This window comes from Strongylocentrotus purpuratus, unplaced genomic scaffold (assembly GCF_000002235.5).
Source record: "Strongylocentrotus purpuratus isolate Spur 01 unplaced genomic scaffold, Spur_5.0 spur5_scaffold_17, whole genome shotgun sequence".
NCBI lineage: Eukaryota > Metazoa > Echinodermata > Echinoidea > Camarodonta > Strongylocentrotidae > Strongylocentrotus > Strongylocentrotus purpuratus.
In genome coordinates, this window is record NW_022145602.1 from 10,831,544 (window position 1) to 10,851,480 (window position 19,937).

The 19,937-nt window shown below is 38.6% G+C and overlaps 1 protein-coding gene across 3 annotated transcripts in view; it reads left to right on the forward strand.

The window, feature by feature from the left end:
• The first annotated feature begins 513 nt into the window (after positions 1 to 513).
• LOC581773 (SH3 and multiple ankyrin repeat domains protein 3) overlaps positions 514 to 19,937 on the forward strand; it is a 97,905-nt gene continuing 78,481 nt past the window's right edge. For all 3 annotated transcript variants that reach the window (XM_030988675.1, XM_030988676.1, XM_030988677.1), the window contains exons 1-2: positions 514 to 2,590; positions 11,634 to 14,913. In XM_030988675.1, the coding sequence (XP_030844535.1) occupies positions 13,444 to 14,913 (1,470 nt within the window). In that variant the 5' untranslated portion in view covers positions 514 to 2,590; positions 11,634 to 13,443. The remainder of the gene's footprint in view (positions 2,591 to 11,633; positions 14,914 to 19,937) is intronic.

Genomic DNA, 19,937 nt, shown 5'->3' on the forward strand with positions numbered 1-19,937 from the left:
GCCAAACTGTTCGTCTGTTCCGCTCTCGTGCACAAAAGGTATACCTTCCAACGCTGTTTTCTTTCCTTCCACAATGAAAATCAGCATCCCTTTCTCTTTTGTGATCCATTGGAGGTTGTGTTTACACTAACAGTGGCTTAGTCTCAGGTTGCAGACTTCTTTCTGTGTGATGCATTGAAATGGGAACACAGTCTGGTTTGAATTGGGAGCCTCACATTATTTAAAGAAATATTTTGAGGGTATACTACCTCTCTTCATCAAAGATAAAAGTAATATGCTTGCGTCAGTTCCTGACTAATTTCATATAAGTGGACCTGTATACACACTTAACTTTCTATTAAAATTCTTTGTAACTTAATTACCCCTTGAAATGGTGAAGGAAAAACAGATTACGAATGTACCTACCGGTAATCAATTTCCCTGCAAGAATGCACATTTTAACAACAAACATACTGTACATGTACTTCAGTCAAATAGTAATCATGATCAATGTCAATATCAGGTTATGTATGAACAAGGTGTGCGGTTGTGCGCCCACAAACTAACTTTCACGTTAGTTTCTATTCGATGTTTTGTGTGTTTAGGTTGACCGTGAGAGGAGTAAAAAATGCAATGTAAGTTCTTGTGGAATCAGCCTAAAGAAAACAAGAGTAACCAGACAAAAGGGGTACTGAATTGCAACCGGTGGGAGTGAATATTGCTCCATGGGAATATTCAGCTTACCCTGCAAGTGAAGCTACATGCAGGGTTGGCAAAAGAGAAAGAACAGTCTCTCATTTCGGGTTCTAAGACAGCCAAGCCCTATTGTCCCGGTAAATCTGTAATCGTCTACGGAATCCTGTAGGAGTTTAGAAAAAGGAATTATGCAGGATTATCACCGTTTGGGTTACTTTTGTGTGACTCTGAACCTCCCTGTGGTTACTCCTTTCATTTAAACACAAAACTCATGCTGTAATACGAACAGTTAGGACTGAGTCATTGTGTTGTGAGGTCATACAAGGACCAGGTTGGCGTTTTTGGTGGGAACCGTTTTTGAGTGGACAGTTATTCCTTTACAAATGGTCAGGATAGTCCTCGAGAATGCAGATGTAACAATTCTTGTTGGAAGCATGCAATGCCTTTCTACTCTGTGGATATCTTTGTGAAGCTGTACATGTATCAACTATCATTGATTCATGCAGGAGCAATTTAAAGTGAATTACTACCTTGAACTATTACTTAGTCCAATTCTGGAGAACTACAAAATGGACAATCTGCTCTGAGGCGTTTGAGCCGAGGTCGTGCAATGGCCTGAGAATTTCACATTAGAAACTTTTATTACTGTTCAGTGATGACCAAAGCGTAATCAAGGATAATAAGTTCAAGAAACAAATGCTTTTTCGTCCTTAAACATGGTTACATGTTTTTATTTCATTGTTTAGGCCATGCAGAGGTTTAGCTGAACATTCAACAAGTGCACCTAATGTGTAACTGCTATGTTCTTTCGAACTGTGGACACAATGGACAATCACTTCTTGGTTCCCCAAAGGAAATGTTGTTTGTTTGGTAACATTCTTTCACCACTGTCCACTCCAGAGTGTTGATTCTTGCTGCAACGGCAGTCGCTTCTTGTGCGTTGTGTCTACCTGCAACGGCATTCGCTTCTTGTGTGTTGTGCCTACCATTATATTTACAAGGATCCACATGTACAGTACCTGTAGGTTCTTTTGTCTGGTGTATTATAGGAGAGAACATGTACTGTACTCATACACACTCCAGTTCTTTCAACAAACTTCTTTTTGCCCCCAGGTTTCACGCATGAAAGGTGATTGTGAACCAATCCTTGCTCAGCTTTTAGATGAAACTACAAAACCATTTTGTGATCAGAGAATTTTGATTGCTTGACTTTAATACTGAATGAATTCATGTGTGTTTAGTCCCTACATTTACCTGATTTATGTTAATAGGTGTGCACCAGGAAATAAACTTGAAATAGCATGATTGCAATTTAATGTTTGTCAATTGCACAGAGCTTTTTAACAGGTATTGTATGTAGTCTATAGGTTTGCATCTCATAGAAAACTTAACGAGGAATATCAGTGCTGCAGATTTTCCTAGCCGTGTGGAGCAACTTGCCTTCTGCAACAGTTGCAACATATAGAGTGACTGGAGATTGTACACCTTTACCAATAGCTGCATCTAGTGCCTGCAAAGGCAGGACAGTGATCTCCAAGGTCTTGAAGGACATCATCTTCTTCAGGGTATCTGCAACAGGTGCATCACCTGCTGGTGTTGATGATCCAGCAAGGTTCCACAACTTCACCAATAGCTACAGCAGGACAGTGATCTCCAAGGTCTTGCAGGATATTGTCTTCTTCGGGGTGCTTCATCTGCAACAGGTGCATCACCTGCTGTTGGTGATCATCCAGCCAGGTTCCTGCTGAGCTTCCTTGGGACACCTTTGACAGGTGCAGCTCCTGCATGCAGCCTGTTCTGCTGATCCATTCCGATTGTTCCTACATGCTGCCAGCTAGCGTCCTGGAAACTTGGATTGATACTCTGGATATATATTCTGACATCTGGGAGGACTCCTGGACAAGCAAGCCCACAGGTGAGTTAATACCTTGTCTTTATGTATTTCTCTATGTATTCTCAATATTTTCTTCTCTTCTACCTCCCTTTTGAATATGGTATGTTGATTAGTTTGTTGTTTCAATTATTAAACTTTCTTGTTTGCATATACATTAATCTCAAGCTGTATGATCTACATGTACATGTACAAGTAGCATATTGAATGTTTATGTTTTTACTACATCTAGCTCTTTACCCTTAATCACATTATTAGGGCTCTTAGGATGTTTTTAAATAGTAAAGGGTGATTTCTTCAAACTACTGGGTTTAGGTAATCTTTCCAAAAAAAGAGAAATATCTTAGAGAGGAATGAGAAAGATGGAAAGGAGCGGGAGAGAGAAAGGAGTTTTGTGTCACATAGAGGAAAGAAAAGCAACGTAAATTAATTATGAAAGATGAAAATCTGCAGGCCTGGGGGGTGTTTCACAAAGATCCTAAATTGAACTTATCTCTAAGTTGGACTTAACAATTATGGAGAGCCATTAGCATCTTTGAAAACATTTTGTTAAAGTTATTTAAAAAGCCATAAAATATTGATTTAAATCATTCATATTTTCTATCATCATGGGAAATTTCATGTTCTTGATGTCAAATTTATCAAAAGTCTAAAATACTTGAATTTTTGCTTTTGAATATATTTCATTATAAAGTTACATATGGCTTTCCATAATATTTAAGTCCAACTTAGAGTTAATTTCAACTTAAAATCTTTGTGAAACACCCCCTGGCCTACATGTAGCTAAACTTCCTTTGTAATTTATAGTCATGATACATACACAACATACACATGAGAGTCATCAGCATGCTACCACAAACTAATTGATCAACAAAATGTATCAACGGAATCACACCTCACCGATTATAATTCTGAAATGAACCGTTAAATTGGAAATCACATCCATACACAATGTTCAGCTTAACGTTTGTAAATGTGAAAGTCTTACCCTTGTCTTGTTCAGCCTACATGTAACATGATTTTATCGTATAGGTGATAAGCTATACAAGAATATTTTCCCTATTCGAAATATGGTAAAAAGAAACGTATAAAACGTTATGTGTAGCAAAATTTACGTCTGTCTGAGCATCGCTTTAAACAAAACTCAATAAAGAAACCAGCACGAGTCTGAACGTTGTATCATACAAATTACAAATATTGTAAAACTGGGTGGAGCTGTCATGTCAATTGATCTCTTCAATGCCTTTACAATATTGTTTTTATGGTCTGTCCACTCCTTTCGCTATAAGATGATTCTTTTTATGACATTTCTTCATTCAAGTTTTGTATTATAACTGTCCGTGAGTATGAACAATCTGAAAATTGCTCCTGCCAGAAATTCCCTCATTTTACTGTTGCTAAAGCACTTTAGGAAGGCCAGTTGTCATAAAGGAACAAACCGTGAAATTGATTCTTTCCTCTATAAAGGCCTGTTTTCATCAGACTAAAGATGCAAAATAACCCGCTATTTTCAGACTCAGGATATTTTCCCAAGCTCAAATTGCGTCTTCCCCAGACAGATGCGCTCATCACAAACTAGCTCGGACGGGCCCAAATTAGCCCGCTATTTTGGAAACAAGACCATCATTTCTCAGGATATTTTCTCTACCAAATAGCCCTCTAATTGCAACTGCGGGCTGATGAAGTCCGCAAGTTAGCTGGCTAATTTGAAATCAGGCTAGTTTAAAATAGGTTATTTTGCAACTTTTGTCTGATGAAGGCAAGCCTTCTGCTAGCATGCCTGTTACAAGGTTTTTAGATTGATTTGAAATCCTTTTTCCCCTACATTTTCTAATCGTTTGAAAAAGTGATTTGTACAGAGTGTTCCTTTCAACAACAAAAAAGTTCTCTTGAAGCCATTCCCTTTTCTCTTAAATTTGATCGTGTACCAAAAGTGGTATACACAAAGCTACAAAGTATTCTCATCGAGAGATTCGTTAAAAATAAAAGTCCTCTTCTAGCCCGGGTTTGGTTTTATGGTTGATTTTGCAAGTCCCTTTCCACTTGAATTTGAGTGTATGTACTGAAAGTAGGCAGTTAGTGGCTTACACTTCACTACAGTTTTCTCATTCAGAAGTTTTTTTGTGTTCATGGGCTTATTTTTAGTCCTTTTATCTTGATGTTCATTGTCATTTTGAAAGCAGGATTATTAACTACAAAGGTTTCTAATTAAGTTCTTGAACCATAGTTAGGGATTATCCAAAAGAGGGATTATAGTGGGGGTAATTGGAGGTCTATAAAAGGGGCCGTATCAGTTATTCTATTGAACAGTTAAAGGGACATTAAACTGAATTTTTACAAGGTCATTGACACAAAAAACCTTGTGTGTGAGGATTATTTGGTTGCTAATTTTAAACAATTTTAAGTTCAACTACATGCAGATCTAAGGAAAATGCTGTAAAACGTTTTTAAGACAGTAAGACATACTACAAGCGTTAGGTGACAATGACACACACACACAACAGCAACTAAATGTGGTGACTTTTGTTTGTTTAATTTCTCTTTGGCAATGTTTGTTTCTTTTAATAACTGTTTTTTTTTTTTTTTTTTACTACCAAACTATAATACAGAATGGGGGAGGATGTTTCCACTTCATATTTTCCTGCTGAACTAAATAAAATTTGTCAGTAATTGAAAAGTTTCCTAATTGAATTTCCAGATTTCAAATAATTACAAGATGACATTGGATCATGACTAGATCCAATTCCAGGGGCGTTATTTTTGCGAATGATATGTGACTCAATTAAAACATGACATATACTCTATTTTTTATATTTCTTGAGGAAAGGAAAAGGGAAGGGGGGGGGGGGTTTGAGGTATGGGCGGGGCAAGGGTTATTGAGTACAGTGTACATGCATTTTTGACTACTTTAAGAAAAGAACAAATGTCTAGGGCTGTTTATGGAAGATTTTAAAACACAAAATAACATCATACTTTACAATAACACTGTTTGAGCCCCAACCCAACCACAATTGAATTCTAAGCTGTAGAAAACTACATTTATTATATGTATGCAAGCCTTTCTCGACTAGTAGTGGTACTTTAAATTTGATTACTAGAAATTTTGAACTGTCTAATGTGGGCCTACATGTACATGTAACAAATATATCTGCAAACAATTAAAATCCCAGGAGCATATAAACCGTTTTCCCAATCATTCCTGGGCAGAAATGTGATTACCAATATCAAATCAGATCAGAACGTACATGTACATGTACATGACTTGTACAGTTTATGCATGCTACACTGTTATTAATTTACAATTCAATTTCAGTGGGTACAGTTGTAGGTCCACTTGAATATTTTCAATTTAGTGCAAAATTGTGATTGATCAATTGACAACCAATATAGGCCCTCTCTCTGGGATTGTTACATAAAAAAAGTTTTGCTTCATTTCTTTCTTTCTTGTTTCTTTCTTTCGTAGTGTGGCCATGACCACAACCTGGTGGGTATTTCACAAAGCAGTTTTTCAATGACAAATGATAAACATCAGTGACAAATCTGCTGATAACCAATCAGAAGCAAGGATTTCAGTACCTTTAATATAACAAAAACTTTCATTTGTCACTGATGACAAGTTTTGTGAAACACCCCCCAGATGTGGCAATAAATAAACAAATGCTAATTCACAGGGAAAAAAACACAAAAAAAAACAAAAAAAAAACAAATGCTCTTTTGCCACACTTACTGTACCAATTGTCCTTTTTTCAATATGAAACGAAAATAGCAGGATACTAAATAGCCATTAAATTTTGACCGATCAAAACATCGCAGGATCCACAAATTGTTGCTGCTCTGCAAACAATTGCACGGAAGCGAGGGGAGTCACAAAAAAAAGAAGTGTACTAAAGTTTCGAGAGTGAGCATTAACACTGCAAAAATCTATGACATTTTAGCAAGTGTTAAGAAAAAAAAAAAAAAAAAAAAAAAAAAAAAAAAAAAAAAAAAAAAAAAATCAGTTTTCCAGAGGTTCGTATTTAATTACCAACGAAAGACCAGAGAAAATTCTACAATTTTGGCTAGCAGTGTAAATGCAGCTATTATCAGTAAATTGACCGTGCTAATGACCCGCCCACATACAGTAGCATTTTAGGAAGCAGTTTATTTTGCTGGCCTTACATGTATGTTAATTAAACAAGATGACCGTCACGATGTTTGAACTATGATACAAGATTATTGGCCATGGCAGCAATTAGATGTTATGGGTTTCTGCTGACAGGGGATATGTTTGTGGCATCATTGAGTGGAAACTGTGGAAATGTCATAAAAGATGCTCTCAATCTTACGTAAATAATAGTATGAGAAAAGACAGAAAAGGTTGATTAAGTTCATTATTTATTTACTCATCTTTAAAGGGATCCGGTAACTTTGTCTCAGATTCTGAAACAAGATCCTGGATTAATATCTCGTGCTGCAATTATAATTATAAACCTTTAGGTCAGTCAGGAACCCCATGACTTTTACAAGCCGATCGCCCGTCTGATTATCAAGATATTTATGATTGGAAATCGAATCCAAATTTTGCGTTTGCCAAACAGTTTTTATTGGGGCAAACGAGTATGGTAAAACCCTCACTCAAAGATTTTTAATTTTTTGAGGCACTCCTTGATCATTTTGAAGTACAATTTTTTTAGGGCTTCAATATTACACCATAACATAGACACTGATAACACGTAGGGCCATGCATCTCAGATTTAACATTGTTAAACAATGCCTTTAAGATACTATTTCTGAATATGGAAAGAATTCTGGAGCAACTAAAATAACAAGTTATTAAATTTTTCTATTAAACATCTTTTATTTTTTCTGTATAAAACATGCATCTATCTTTCCCCCCTAAAAGATTTTATGCATTCAGTATCATTTTTGCCTACATCCTTCTGTTTATTGAGAGTTTTCCAGGGAAAAAATGAATATATATTTTTCGGGGGCTACTTTTCAAGCTTGCCTGTATGAAAATAAAATTCTAAAATTCGTTTTGCATTGAACTCTATGGAAATTTACAGGGGCTCTTTTCTGATTTTCGGGGGCTCTTTTAGGCATTTCGGGGGCTAATTCGCCCCGAGCCCCCTTGTATTTTTTTAACTGCAGTTTTCTCTAAACCAGTAAACTTTCTATTAAATATTGTCATTCTTTAACTAAACTTTAAGGAATAATCCTTATGAACAACAACAAAACATAATGAAATGAATTATTCGAAAAACATTGCAGGTTTTTGTGAATTATTTTGTAAGCAATTAGTACTTAAAATCTAATTAAAAGAAAAACAAAAAGTGAAAAAACAGAAAATACAAAAGGCTGCTTATGCTAAAAGCTTCAAATAGTTTTTCAGGTGATGCAGCAGTGCGTTGGATACTAGTAAAGTGCATGTCTATGGCAAAACAAATGGGTCCTGTTTACTCAGCATGTTTGCCTACGCAATCAAAGTAGAGTGTTTACATTGGGAATCAATATTTGTAATATCTCCTTTTAACTATTGTAATTGATATCATCAAAAACATGGCAAGGTTCATTAATGCATTTGGATCTCCATATGAATTCATTAAAATGTAATAAAAGGTAATGATGATGAACGTTGCTTTTCCAGCACATATTACTGTCACCCAGAAAGATAAAGTGCACTTCTGGACAAAAAAAGAAAAAACAAGAGATATACTTCAGGATAGGAATATATACTGTATGCAACATTAAATAATACTTAAGGTATACTACAATTTTTTGATTTTTAACATTCTTTTCTTACATGTGGGTGTGTGTAGCCCATGGAAATGGTCATTAATACATCATCCCACACATCCTTTCCTATTTCCACCCAAATACATATACACCCCACTCCCAAACACACCCACACTCTCTCCCAAACACACTCACCCACACTCCCAAACACACCCACACTCTGTCCCAAACACACCCACCCACACTTCCAAACACACCCACCCACACTTCCAAACACACCCACCCACACTCCCAAACACACCCACACTCTCTCCCAAACACACCCACACTCTGTCCCAAACACACCCACCCACACTTCCAAACACACCCACCCACACTCCCAAACACACCCACACTCTCTCCCAAACACACCCACCCACACTCCCAAACACACCCACACTCTCTCCCAAACACTCACCCACACTCCCAAACACACCCACACTCTCTCCCAAACACACCCACCCACACTTCCAAACACACCCACCCACACTCCCAAACACACCCACCCACACTCCCAAACACACCCACCCACACTCCCAAACACACCCACACTCTCTCCCAAACACACCCACCCACACTTCCAAACACACCCACCCACACTCCCAAACACACCCACACTCTCTCCCAAACACACCCACCCACACTCCCAAACACACCCACACTCTCTCCCAAACACTCACCCACACTCCCAAACACACCCACACTCTCTCCCAAACACACCCACCCACACTTCCAAACACACCCACCCACACTCCCAAACACACCCACCCACACTCCCAAACACACCCACACTCTCTCCCAAACACTCACCCACACTCCCAAACACACCCACACTCTCTCCCAAACACACCCACCCACACTTCCAAACACACCCACCCACACTTCCAAACACACCCACCCACACTCCCAAACACACCCACCCACACTCCCAAACACACCCACACTCTCTCCCAAACACACCCACCCACACTCCCAAACGCACCCACCCACACTCCCAAACACACCCACACTCTCTCCCAAACACACCCACCCACACTCCCAAACGCACCCACCCACACTCCCAAACGCACCCACCCACACTCCCAAACGCACCCACCCACACTCCCAAACACACACACACTCACTCTCAAACACACACAGACACACACTCACCCACACACTTGATTAGAAAAGGAAAAGTAACAAAGAAATATAGGAGATTAATAATCACACAGTGACAGTTGAAAGTGATTTATCCCCAGAGGGGGAGGGGGTAGGGGGGGGGGGGGGATGTTCAAAGAGCAGTGGAGGGATACTACAAAAAGGCTCACGATGTAGATGCAATTATATGATATCATTATGGCGTTTGCACTATTCTCAACTTGTGCACTGAGAGCAAATTGGTGACCCATTTTAATTTCAACTGCTACAGGGAGAATTTATTCATTATTCATCCTGTATCAGATAAGGAAAAATCACTTGACATGCCAGACAACAATACAAAGGCCTAGATCTTCGGGTACATTTTGATTTTCATTAATCCATAATTTCTCAGACAACGAGAAAGTGCATTGAGCTATGCAAGATATATTCAGAGCGCAGGTCGCATTGAATGCAGAGGGGTTAATTGTTGGATAGATATTTTTCTACATCAGATAAGAGAACTTCAACAATACCTACCAGAGAAACTGTTTTAGGCATGTTTAAAGGTAAAGTTGAGGTCTGGTATAAAAGTGATTACATAGTGAAAGAAAGGATCGGTGAAGGCTGGTTGCGATGTACTGTACATGAGAACTTATTAATACTTTGGGACTTAGAATGATCAAAATTAAAAAAAAGTTTTGGCTCAATCTCATGAAATCACATGCACTCCACACACAAATGGGTGTATGGGACAACAGACACACATTTGCTTCATCAAAGTTTTGTCCAAAATGTTTCCCCATTTCTCTGTTTCTTCTCTAACATTCTTCTAAACGTATAGACAAAGACTGAGGAAGCCCACATCTTGGGAGTACAGATACACATATATACGTCATTGAACTTTTGTTGAAAACTTTTCCCCATTTTTCTGTTTCTTCTCTAAATGCAAACTGGCATACAAAGGATGCTTTTCATCTAGACTAGAACGCAACTTTCTCTTCAAACCATTATCTCCAATACAAAAAGATATCTACAGATTTACGCATAATATGTAATTTAAACTGCATTGGCGGATTGGGACCGATGACGTTACACATAATAATTATGTAGATTGACATTAGATATGACGCTTATTATTTCATGAAAATAATATAAATGGTATCTATAGATACATGTACAGCTGTGGTCTAAGCAGCACACAATTATTCTGGGTGCATCGTTATTCCATGGTCGTAGAATTCATGTCAGATGCTCCACAAGATAACCTTCAAAAGCTGTCGTTATCTCCACAAACAATCACAACATATTCTATCAGTTGTACTATTTACAAGCTTTAAGCAACCTTGTTTTGAGTGTTGATATGTAATATATGCTACAATTTACAATTTGAATGATTTTCAATTATCAAATAGCCACTCAATTTAGGCATTATAAGTAAATTTTAAATTCTAAACTGTGAATCATAGCTGTAAGCTACCCTTTGTTTTTCCTGTTTGTTTATTTCTCTTTATATACCTACAAAGATCCTTGTCTGTGTGGTCATATCCTTGTATTAAAAAACAAAATGTGTTTGTGTTTGTAAATGTTGTTCTATTGTCAGATCTAGTTTTCTTTATGAAAATTCATGACTCTTTCTTTCTAACTTCACTCTCTTCATTTATTTAATGATATCCAGTCTTGTCTTTTGATTTTGCTCTTTGCAGTTTTCCTTTCTAATCATCTTTCTTCATAAATTTTATTAAAATGATTGTTATGAGGTTATAAAGTATGAATAGTTTCAGATGGTTTATTTTACTTACACAAATGAAGGGTATGTGTAGAGATAATAATTTTAATTTTAATTACATTACTCTTCAAGTGATGATGATTAAGTAATTTTAAAGTTTATCACTGCAAATCTACAATGTAGAATTTTTGTACGAAAAGTTTTAAATCTTCTCTGAAAATCAGAAATACAGATAAGATTGTCTGTTTCAACATAGTTCATAATTCTCCAATCTCTCAAGATGTTACCTTAAATGTAAAAAAAAAAAATCTCTAAATAACCCATTGACTCTCAAAATAATAAATAATGCCTCTACTTATATCTATTAGCTAATTTTGTTATTATAACTTATAGCTTCATCATGGAGTAATAAACGTATGACTAATCTCCTGCTTTTCTCTCTTTTGTTTTTCTTCATCTATGCAGGTATCTAGCGATGCTGAAAAGAAAAATTGATTCCTAAGATTTCTGAACACCTGCCTAAAGAAGCTACTCTCGCCACCCCTAAGAGACTTGCATTCAGACGCACTCTGAGGTAGCGATTACCATGACAACCGTGCCCTGAGACACCATCTAAAGCTAGATCATCATCGTCGTATCATGAACTTGGAATATATGTGAAGTCTCTGTGGTAGTTTGGTTTACCAGTAAAGAGAAACCAGTCTTTATACCTTCAGGGAGATATTTCCTGTCTCATAGAGAAGGAAAATCTCAAGGCGAGGAGGAAACTATTGTTATTACCTGGATGTCCGTTCGTGGACCCTCGGAGCATGTTTGGTTGCCATAGCAAAGCCATTTCCGTCGCAGAGGAAGAAGGATTTGGACCAAACTTGACAAAAATCTGCCTAATCGCAGCCGAGGCCATCCGTTCCCACTCACTAAAGCTTGCGTACTTTGAAGCACCTCGGGTAATGTGACTGCCATGTACCACTTTGATACATTGTTGATGAATCTCAAGTGTCAGCTTTGGTAAAATTGACGCTATCTTCAGTGGTTGAGTGTACCATCCTTCTATAAAGTGGTGGGCAACTGTTCTATAAAAGGCCATTGTCTTTTAATTTGTTCCTGCATGTACTTTTGACCCCAATGGCAGGCCATTGAAACCTGAAAGTTGCCAGATAGCGATCTAGAGACAACCAAAATTATCTGCTAAAGATCGTTGGTTTGGACATGATGGGAATAACCCTGACAATAGCAGGATATCAAATGTGTCAAATAAAAGCATTCTCTGATTATTAGAGTCAATGAACTTTGAAGAGTCAAAACTCGGCACTAATCTAAAGGCAGAAAAAAACAAAAAAATTTCTGACCTAAAATAATTGAACTGCTAATGAATGAATTAAAATGTAGGGTGCCCTTTGCATTGGTTAAAATATTTCAGAGTTTAAAAATCTTCTTTGGATGATTTGGGGGAAGCAGAACATGTTTCTAATCTGATTATCCCACATAATTGGAATGCTTGAAAGCTTCTTTTAATGCTCAATATCCCAGTAAGAAATATAATTTTTAGGTCAGTAGTCGTTTTCTCAGCTTGGCAGTATTTTGTTTACTATTTACAATCTATTTGGTGGAATTCCAATTAGCAAACGAGCTTCAAGAGGAGCATCTTGTGGGATGCTTTAGGGTGAAGTCAGGGCCACCATTCTAATCGATTCAGTCCTTTTGTCTAGCCTGTGCAGAACATAACCGAAGGCCGAGCATATTCCATGTGGGACAGAATCAACAGAGACAGGAAAAGGCTTGGAACCACTTAGGCGCTAAAAATACCTGGCGATGTTTGCGTTAGGAAATTCTACCTGGTGGCAGATAGAAGGGCAAACGTTTGCAACGTGGAGAAACATTTTTTTGACATGATCAGGAAATACTTGAGATCAACAGTGAGATCTTTGTCAGCTTGTACTTGTGATGAAATTGAGAACCAGTGAAGGCTCAAAGAAGACAAAATTGACAGTGTTTGTGTTTAATCTAAAAGGGACATCCTGTCCTGTCATTCAACATTGATGTATCATGTGATGCATTTGGAGATAAAAAGAAATGTTTGAATATAATTGATCCAAGACTGAACCATGAGCAAAAGCTTTCCTTTAACATATTTTTTATACAGGCACGTTAAAGGCATATTGCCATTTAAATTGGTAAAGAAGTGGTCAATATAAATTCTAAAAGTACATGATGAATTCCCACAGTCATGCAATAATTAGCAGATCTTGAAGGCTGTTGTTAAAACTAAATCGCAATGGAGGCACTTTTAAAAAGGCGAGCCACCATGGAGATAACAGAGAATGGCTACCTCATACCCAATGCACACCTGGATCAATCCAGGCAGCACAGCTCCTTCGCAAAGTTGGACAGCCCTGCTACTGACCCTGCAGATGACCATCACTACGAACATTTGGATCCAGCAAAGTCGAGGCGAAAGAAGGGACGCACTTGGCGAATTTTCGGAGAAGCGAAACGTAGGTCGCAATCCCTTGGTCCCTCGGTCGGACAGCTGATCCGTCGATCTGTTGCGTCAAGTGAGCTGGATTTGGAGAACCATCGCACCTCCAAGTCAAAGACCACAAGGCACAAGATGAAGTTGACTGATATTGTGATTGTTGGTTCTGAGGGGGGAGGCCAAGAAGAGTCTCAAGTCTGTAGCTACAGGGGTCGAAAGATGTCAAGTTCTTTGCCATCTCCTGAAGGAAGTTATTCTGTTAATTCAGAAATGTTTTATGAGAGGAACGGTGGAGGGTTGGCGTCTCCTTTGAATAGGATACCAAGTATTGGATCGCTAGCTGCGGCTTCCACTCTGCCTCGAGGTAGGGAAGGTCAGCCTGCGCTTCCGCCGAGGCGCTACAGTGAAGGAAGGACACTGGTCTTGCAGCAATCGCTGGACGATTTTGCCTTACCATCACGAACCCTGAGCGAACCATCGGCAAGTTCAGCTGTGATGGACGATGAGCTGCAGCTTCTGAGACACAGGGTTGAAGTCCTTGAGAGGAGGTTGGCAGGAGAGTTAGATTCTGAGGACTTCAATATATTGCTTGATGATAGAGGAGAATCGTCAACGGATGATAGATCTGAGCACCATCAGATGCCATCAGACTTGGAACAAAACACATCGTCTAGAAGCTCTGGCACATTTAGTCGGAGAAGGAGCTCAAGGTATGCTAACCGGATCAAGCGACATTCGACTCCCAACCAACCAGTCATTGAAACTTCTGCAGCTTCTACTCCCTCTCAGGCACATCCTCATGGAAGCTCTAATGAAAGCAAGGATGGTGATAGAACAGGTATCCCCCTCCAGAGACTAGAATCCACCCAAAGCGATGATGTGTTCATGGATGATACTTCTTCAATGCCTCAGCGTTCTAGATCATGTCAAAGCATAGATAACCCTCCTAGAGTCGGCAATCTCAAAGACAACACCAAGGGGCAGGACCCTTCCAGGGTCAAGAACCTTGGGTCCTACAAGATCGAAAGAACCTCTGGTGCCCTTGTACTGAACAAAGTTAAAGATCTGGGTGTTTCTCTTGCTTTGGACCATCCTGCAGAAGTTCCATCCGTTGTGCCAGACACCATATCTCTCACCACTCCTGGTGAATCTACAACAGACACTGTGAATGAAGGTGTCATGCAACCTGCGAGAAATTCAAGGGAACAAGTTGCCATGTGTGAAACAAGACAGGCATTTGTGGGGCAGGACAGAGCTACTGAAATTCAGGTAAAGTAAAAGTACTTCCCATTTATTTATTGAATTTTGACTGGGATTTTGCATTTTTTAAACAAAAAGACCTTACATATGTGCTGATATACAGTAACGGTACTTCTGTTTAAAACATATTGTACAATATGGTCCATTGTAATCTGCAAGTGAATAAATTGCTCTTTACTTCCATGTATTTTTGAGTATATCTTGTAGTCTAATGAGGATACTTCATTCAGCCTTGCAAAAGCACACAAAAAATTGACCCATCTTGTACTGTAATTAGAGTAATCATGCAGCCTCGCTAAAATAAACACAAAATTGACCCTCAGAAGTTTGAGTATGATAGCTTGCACTGGTTGAGGACATCACATGCATGTATGACCTTCATCTAGTTTGATAATTATGATGTTTACTAACGACTTGTGGAAGGCTGGTGGACTTCCATACTCTTTCATCGCAAGCTTCCCTTTTTCCATGTTTCTTGCTTGCATGTTCTTCTGCTCTAGTTCTTTGAGTATTGGTTTATCTTTCTGATAACCGTTGGTAAGAAAAGATATGAAATGCCTCGGGTACGTGCAGTTGAGCACATTTCGTCGGGTGTTGTGACAAGAAAGTCACCTAGACGATGTAGACATTTCCAATTCCACCTGTATTATTTGTGGCCATGCCATTTTGAACTTCCAGGAAAGGGTTGTATTGTTATGCGGTGGGAGACTGATTGATGTAGATGTAATGTGGATGGTACCAGGGTTACTCTTTTGTTGTGTTCATACATGTTCAACACACTGTTCATGATAATATACGTGTAGTAATCTACTTAAACTTGTTTTGAATGATAGCGGGTTCAAGTGATACAATTTGATATGATAATAATTTTGTTTATCTAAGGAAGTCACATAAGCATCAATAGGCCTGGCTTTATCAGCTCGAGATTGCCAAATAACCCACTATTTTAACTCTCCCAATCGCAAATTAACCAGTTAATTTACGTCCATAAGCCAGCAGTTGGTCTTGTTTCCCAAATATCCCGCTATTTGACTTGGGGATTATTACTCAAATTTTCTTTGTCAACAAAGATATACAGTGAGCCTAGGGTTCGGGTTGCAATCAAGTTTTAGGTGTTGTAGGATAATGGTTATGGTACAAAAAAGTGTTAAGCCAGAGTCAAAGAATTCAGCTAGTGTAGCATATTGACCATTTTGTCACCTAAGCATGTGTGACATGAATATTGTACAGACACGCCAAAATTGTTTCTGTAGGCCTATGACCTGTAAGTTGTTAATACTTCCCTGTGTGAACAATCAACAGTTAAAAAATGTTATCATGAATAAGGCTGCTAGATGTGTGAATATGGCTTTGAGATTCACTGGGGCCAGCTCAAGCATGTATAGAGTAATGTCACATCGTGCATGCATCTGACATGGGCATTGTTTATTTTTCATAACACGTTTGGGATAAATCATCTTCCACACAAGATAACATGGATTATTGTGACATACGGTTAAAATGGAGAAATTGCTGGAGAGAGAGAGTTAGGCAGTGGGAGGCAGAGGGGGGATGGGAGATCGAGACAGTCACAGATAGAGAGAAAGAGAGAGAGAGGGGCAGACGGACGAACAGATAGACGGACAGACAGACAGATAGAGCATACAGTTTAATACACTCTGAAATAATAATGAGACAGAGATCGAGAGATGGACATTATTGCAGGGGAAAAGGTTAAACAAGAAAGTTTTTTTTAAAAGATAAGAGAGATCTGTAGGCATACCGGTACATGTAAAGTTGGAGAAAATGTTTGTGAACTTAAACTGTAAACAAAGTACATGTAGGTGAGAGGGGTGGAGAGGGACAAGGAGAGAAAGAGAGACAAAGAAAACAAAATGGGGAAAGGTTGGAAACATGAAAAGAAAATTGCAAGAGGAAGAGGAAGAAAGAGAAGGAGAATGGAGGTGGTCTCGAGGAAACCACTGTGCAAAGCCAGTGATTAAATAGCATGAAGAACAAAACCTAGGAGGAAGAAAGATCTCGGAACACCATCATCGAAGGAAAACTGAAACAGGTATGGCTGACTTGGTAAAAATGTTACTCCGCCCATCCAAACTTGACCTTTTATTTGACCCTGTATCCTGTCAGCTCTTTTCCGTGAAGCTATAGCCAGATTGGGGTGTACATGGGCAGAAAGCAACCCTCCCAATCTATATATGTAGTTTAATATTTTTTTATAGCCAAAAGGGTGTTGACCTGTTAACATCTACATGCCCTTCTGGTGTTCAACAGAGAACATATTCTTCTTGTGTTCCTTATTGCAAAGGTGTATAGCCATCTGTGGCCTAGTGGTTTAAAATCTTGGCTTGAGATATGAAGGTCGGAGGTTCAAGCCCCATCTCGGCCCTTTCCTCTCTTAACTCACAGTATATGCATGAAATTGAGGTAAAGGTGTTTTGGTTGGTTGTTGCAAATCGTGACAGGAGATGCAAAGATCATTAGATCATTGGTTCAAGTCACAGCACAGCACTTATCCTCTCTAGATGCTCTAAATTCCTGTTAAGGTGTATTGTGGTTGAGTGGTTTGAGACCGTGACTGGAGACTTTGAAAGTTGTAGGTTCAAACCCTGGCACAGCTCTAGGCTTAATATCAACGACATCTGCCTTGCCACTCCCAAACCAAGGTGTATTTAATAGGGGTAGGCCTACATACACCTTGTAGGAAGAGAATTCCTTGGATTATTGCGAAGCAATACTTCTTTTTTCTTCATTCTAAATTTTGGGTATATAAACATATATTCACGAGTGGGATTGGCCTTTAAGAACATACCCCAAGGTCTATATATTTTATGAATATATGTGTAACGTCATAAATATGTTTGGTTATCCATTCAGAAAATTGGAATATATATCTTGGTGTACTTGTGAATATTTTGAGTGGAAATAGCCACGATGGAATGTAAAACTTCCTGAGGCCACACCTCCTTTCAAGACATATTTTGGTGATCTGAATAACTGGGAGGGTTTCCTGTGGTATGTAGTGACGTAGCCTTAGCCGTAGATGTAAATTGACAAAGGCATGTCATAAAGTCACTAAGGAATGCTCAAGAACTCGATTACATAGATCTCATTGTTAGTCTTGGGATGAAATTAAAAAATCTGGGCTATTTTCATATTTTTGCCACATTCGCCGAGATATACTTACTTTTAGCACCCCATAAAACTTGATACAACCTGTTTGGCTGTTATTGAATTTCTCAAATCAGAAAAGAAAATTGTTAATGGGCTGTAACTGATGAATTTGCAGCGATAGACCACCTTGAATATGAGGGGGTGATGGACCAAATTTCCGAACAAGAAATCTATTCAACAATTCTATCAGCAAAAAAACACAAAAGGCATCAATTTTTCTCGTCAACATGGTTAGAGAAAACATCAAAATTTGCTGACAGAAAATATTAATGGGGGGGGGGGGGAATCAGATCCCCTCACCCTCTTCCCCCCCCCCCCATTTGCTCCCCACCTCACAACCCACCTGTTCTTTATGCAGATGAGGGTACTATCATGCCTGCACCATATTCATTTACCCATACAATACAAAAGATGTCTTGCAATTTCATGGAGTTTCCTTTCCTACACCCCCACCCCTCCTCCCTTTCACACTCACTCACGCAACGCCTTCTAGTTGGATACACCCACAAGTCTGAGCGAGCAAAGCACCACCGACCCCTGACATGCCTGTACTTTCCATTTCTGCTCAGTTAGGAGGTTTACCTCGTAGTAGCTGCATGTGCTGTTTGCTTTCCAGGAGAAGGTTGATGTTTAACCCAGTGCCTGTCGGAGGTGCATGGTTCCTGTATTAAGCCATGGGGAGTGAAAACATTTAGGAATTTAATCAGTTAACTATGCCTGTGCACAACAGTTTTGTCATCAAGCAGAAAGGAAAGATTTTTCTTTCACCAAAAAATATATGCTGTGTCGGTGTCTTGCTTACAAGTCTTTGGAGATCGAGGTATTGCCGAGCTCGGGGCATGTTTTTCTAAATCCTTATGAACTTCCTGGATTCTTATCGGTTCTTTTGATTGTGTTTCATTGTGATAATTGCATTTGCTGAATCAGGAGATACAGAAGTGGACATTTTTTTTTGTGAACTTAAAGTTTTCAACTCTTTGGACCGTTTCAGTGCTGTCATTTAGAGCTTAAATAGAAAGGAATATAATTCTAGTCCAGCAAGAAATTAAGCCTGTGCCAGTGATTATCAATTAAGCCTCAGAGGTAAGTTTGAATTATTCTATAAAAGAAACGTAGTTGATGCTTGATTAGCAAATCAAAAATCACTGACCTGAGTATCTACATGTACATGTACATATCGTCTGTTTGAAACCGGATGGTGTTTATGCAGAGTTAATGTGCTTTTAGCTCCAAACAGACAGTATTTTTGCTCAGCAATATCATGGAAACATGGAACATTTTTAGTTTCACTTTCAGGATTTTCACTCTCAGTCTCAACTCTTGTTTATTTCCATTTGTTTAAGGCTCCCATTATTCATCAAAGAAATCGCCTTGTTACTGTAAAAAAAAAAAAATCAGAAAAAATTTGGGTAATTTTGTGAATTTTACGATTGATCCAAATTCATGTAAGTTTTCAAGCTGCAAAAATGAATGAATGCTCTAAACAAGTTTAAATTGTCTTGTTACAAAAAAAGGACTCTGATAGAATTAAAATGACAGAAAACACAATTGCAACTATTTTCAGAAATTAAACTCGCAGGGGATTTCAATGGTACGTTATTGTACATCCCAGAGAAATGCTTGGATTATGTGACACATCACTGTCAGTTTGCACAGGTACGGCGCAGGGCTATTGAAATTGGCCATTTAATTAAGTACAGTTCCAAAAGGCCATTTTCGTAATGTAGTCAAATTTAATGCATAAACCTTTGTTAAGTGCCTCGTTGCAAATTATTTCATTCACCTGTTATGAATAAGTGTATTTCAGTAGTCAGAATGCAAATGGATGCAATGCGTGTTGTTAGGTAGGGCGAGCCATAATG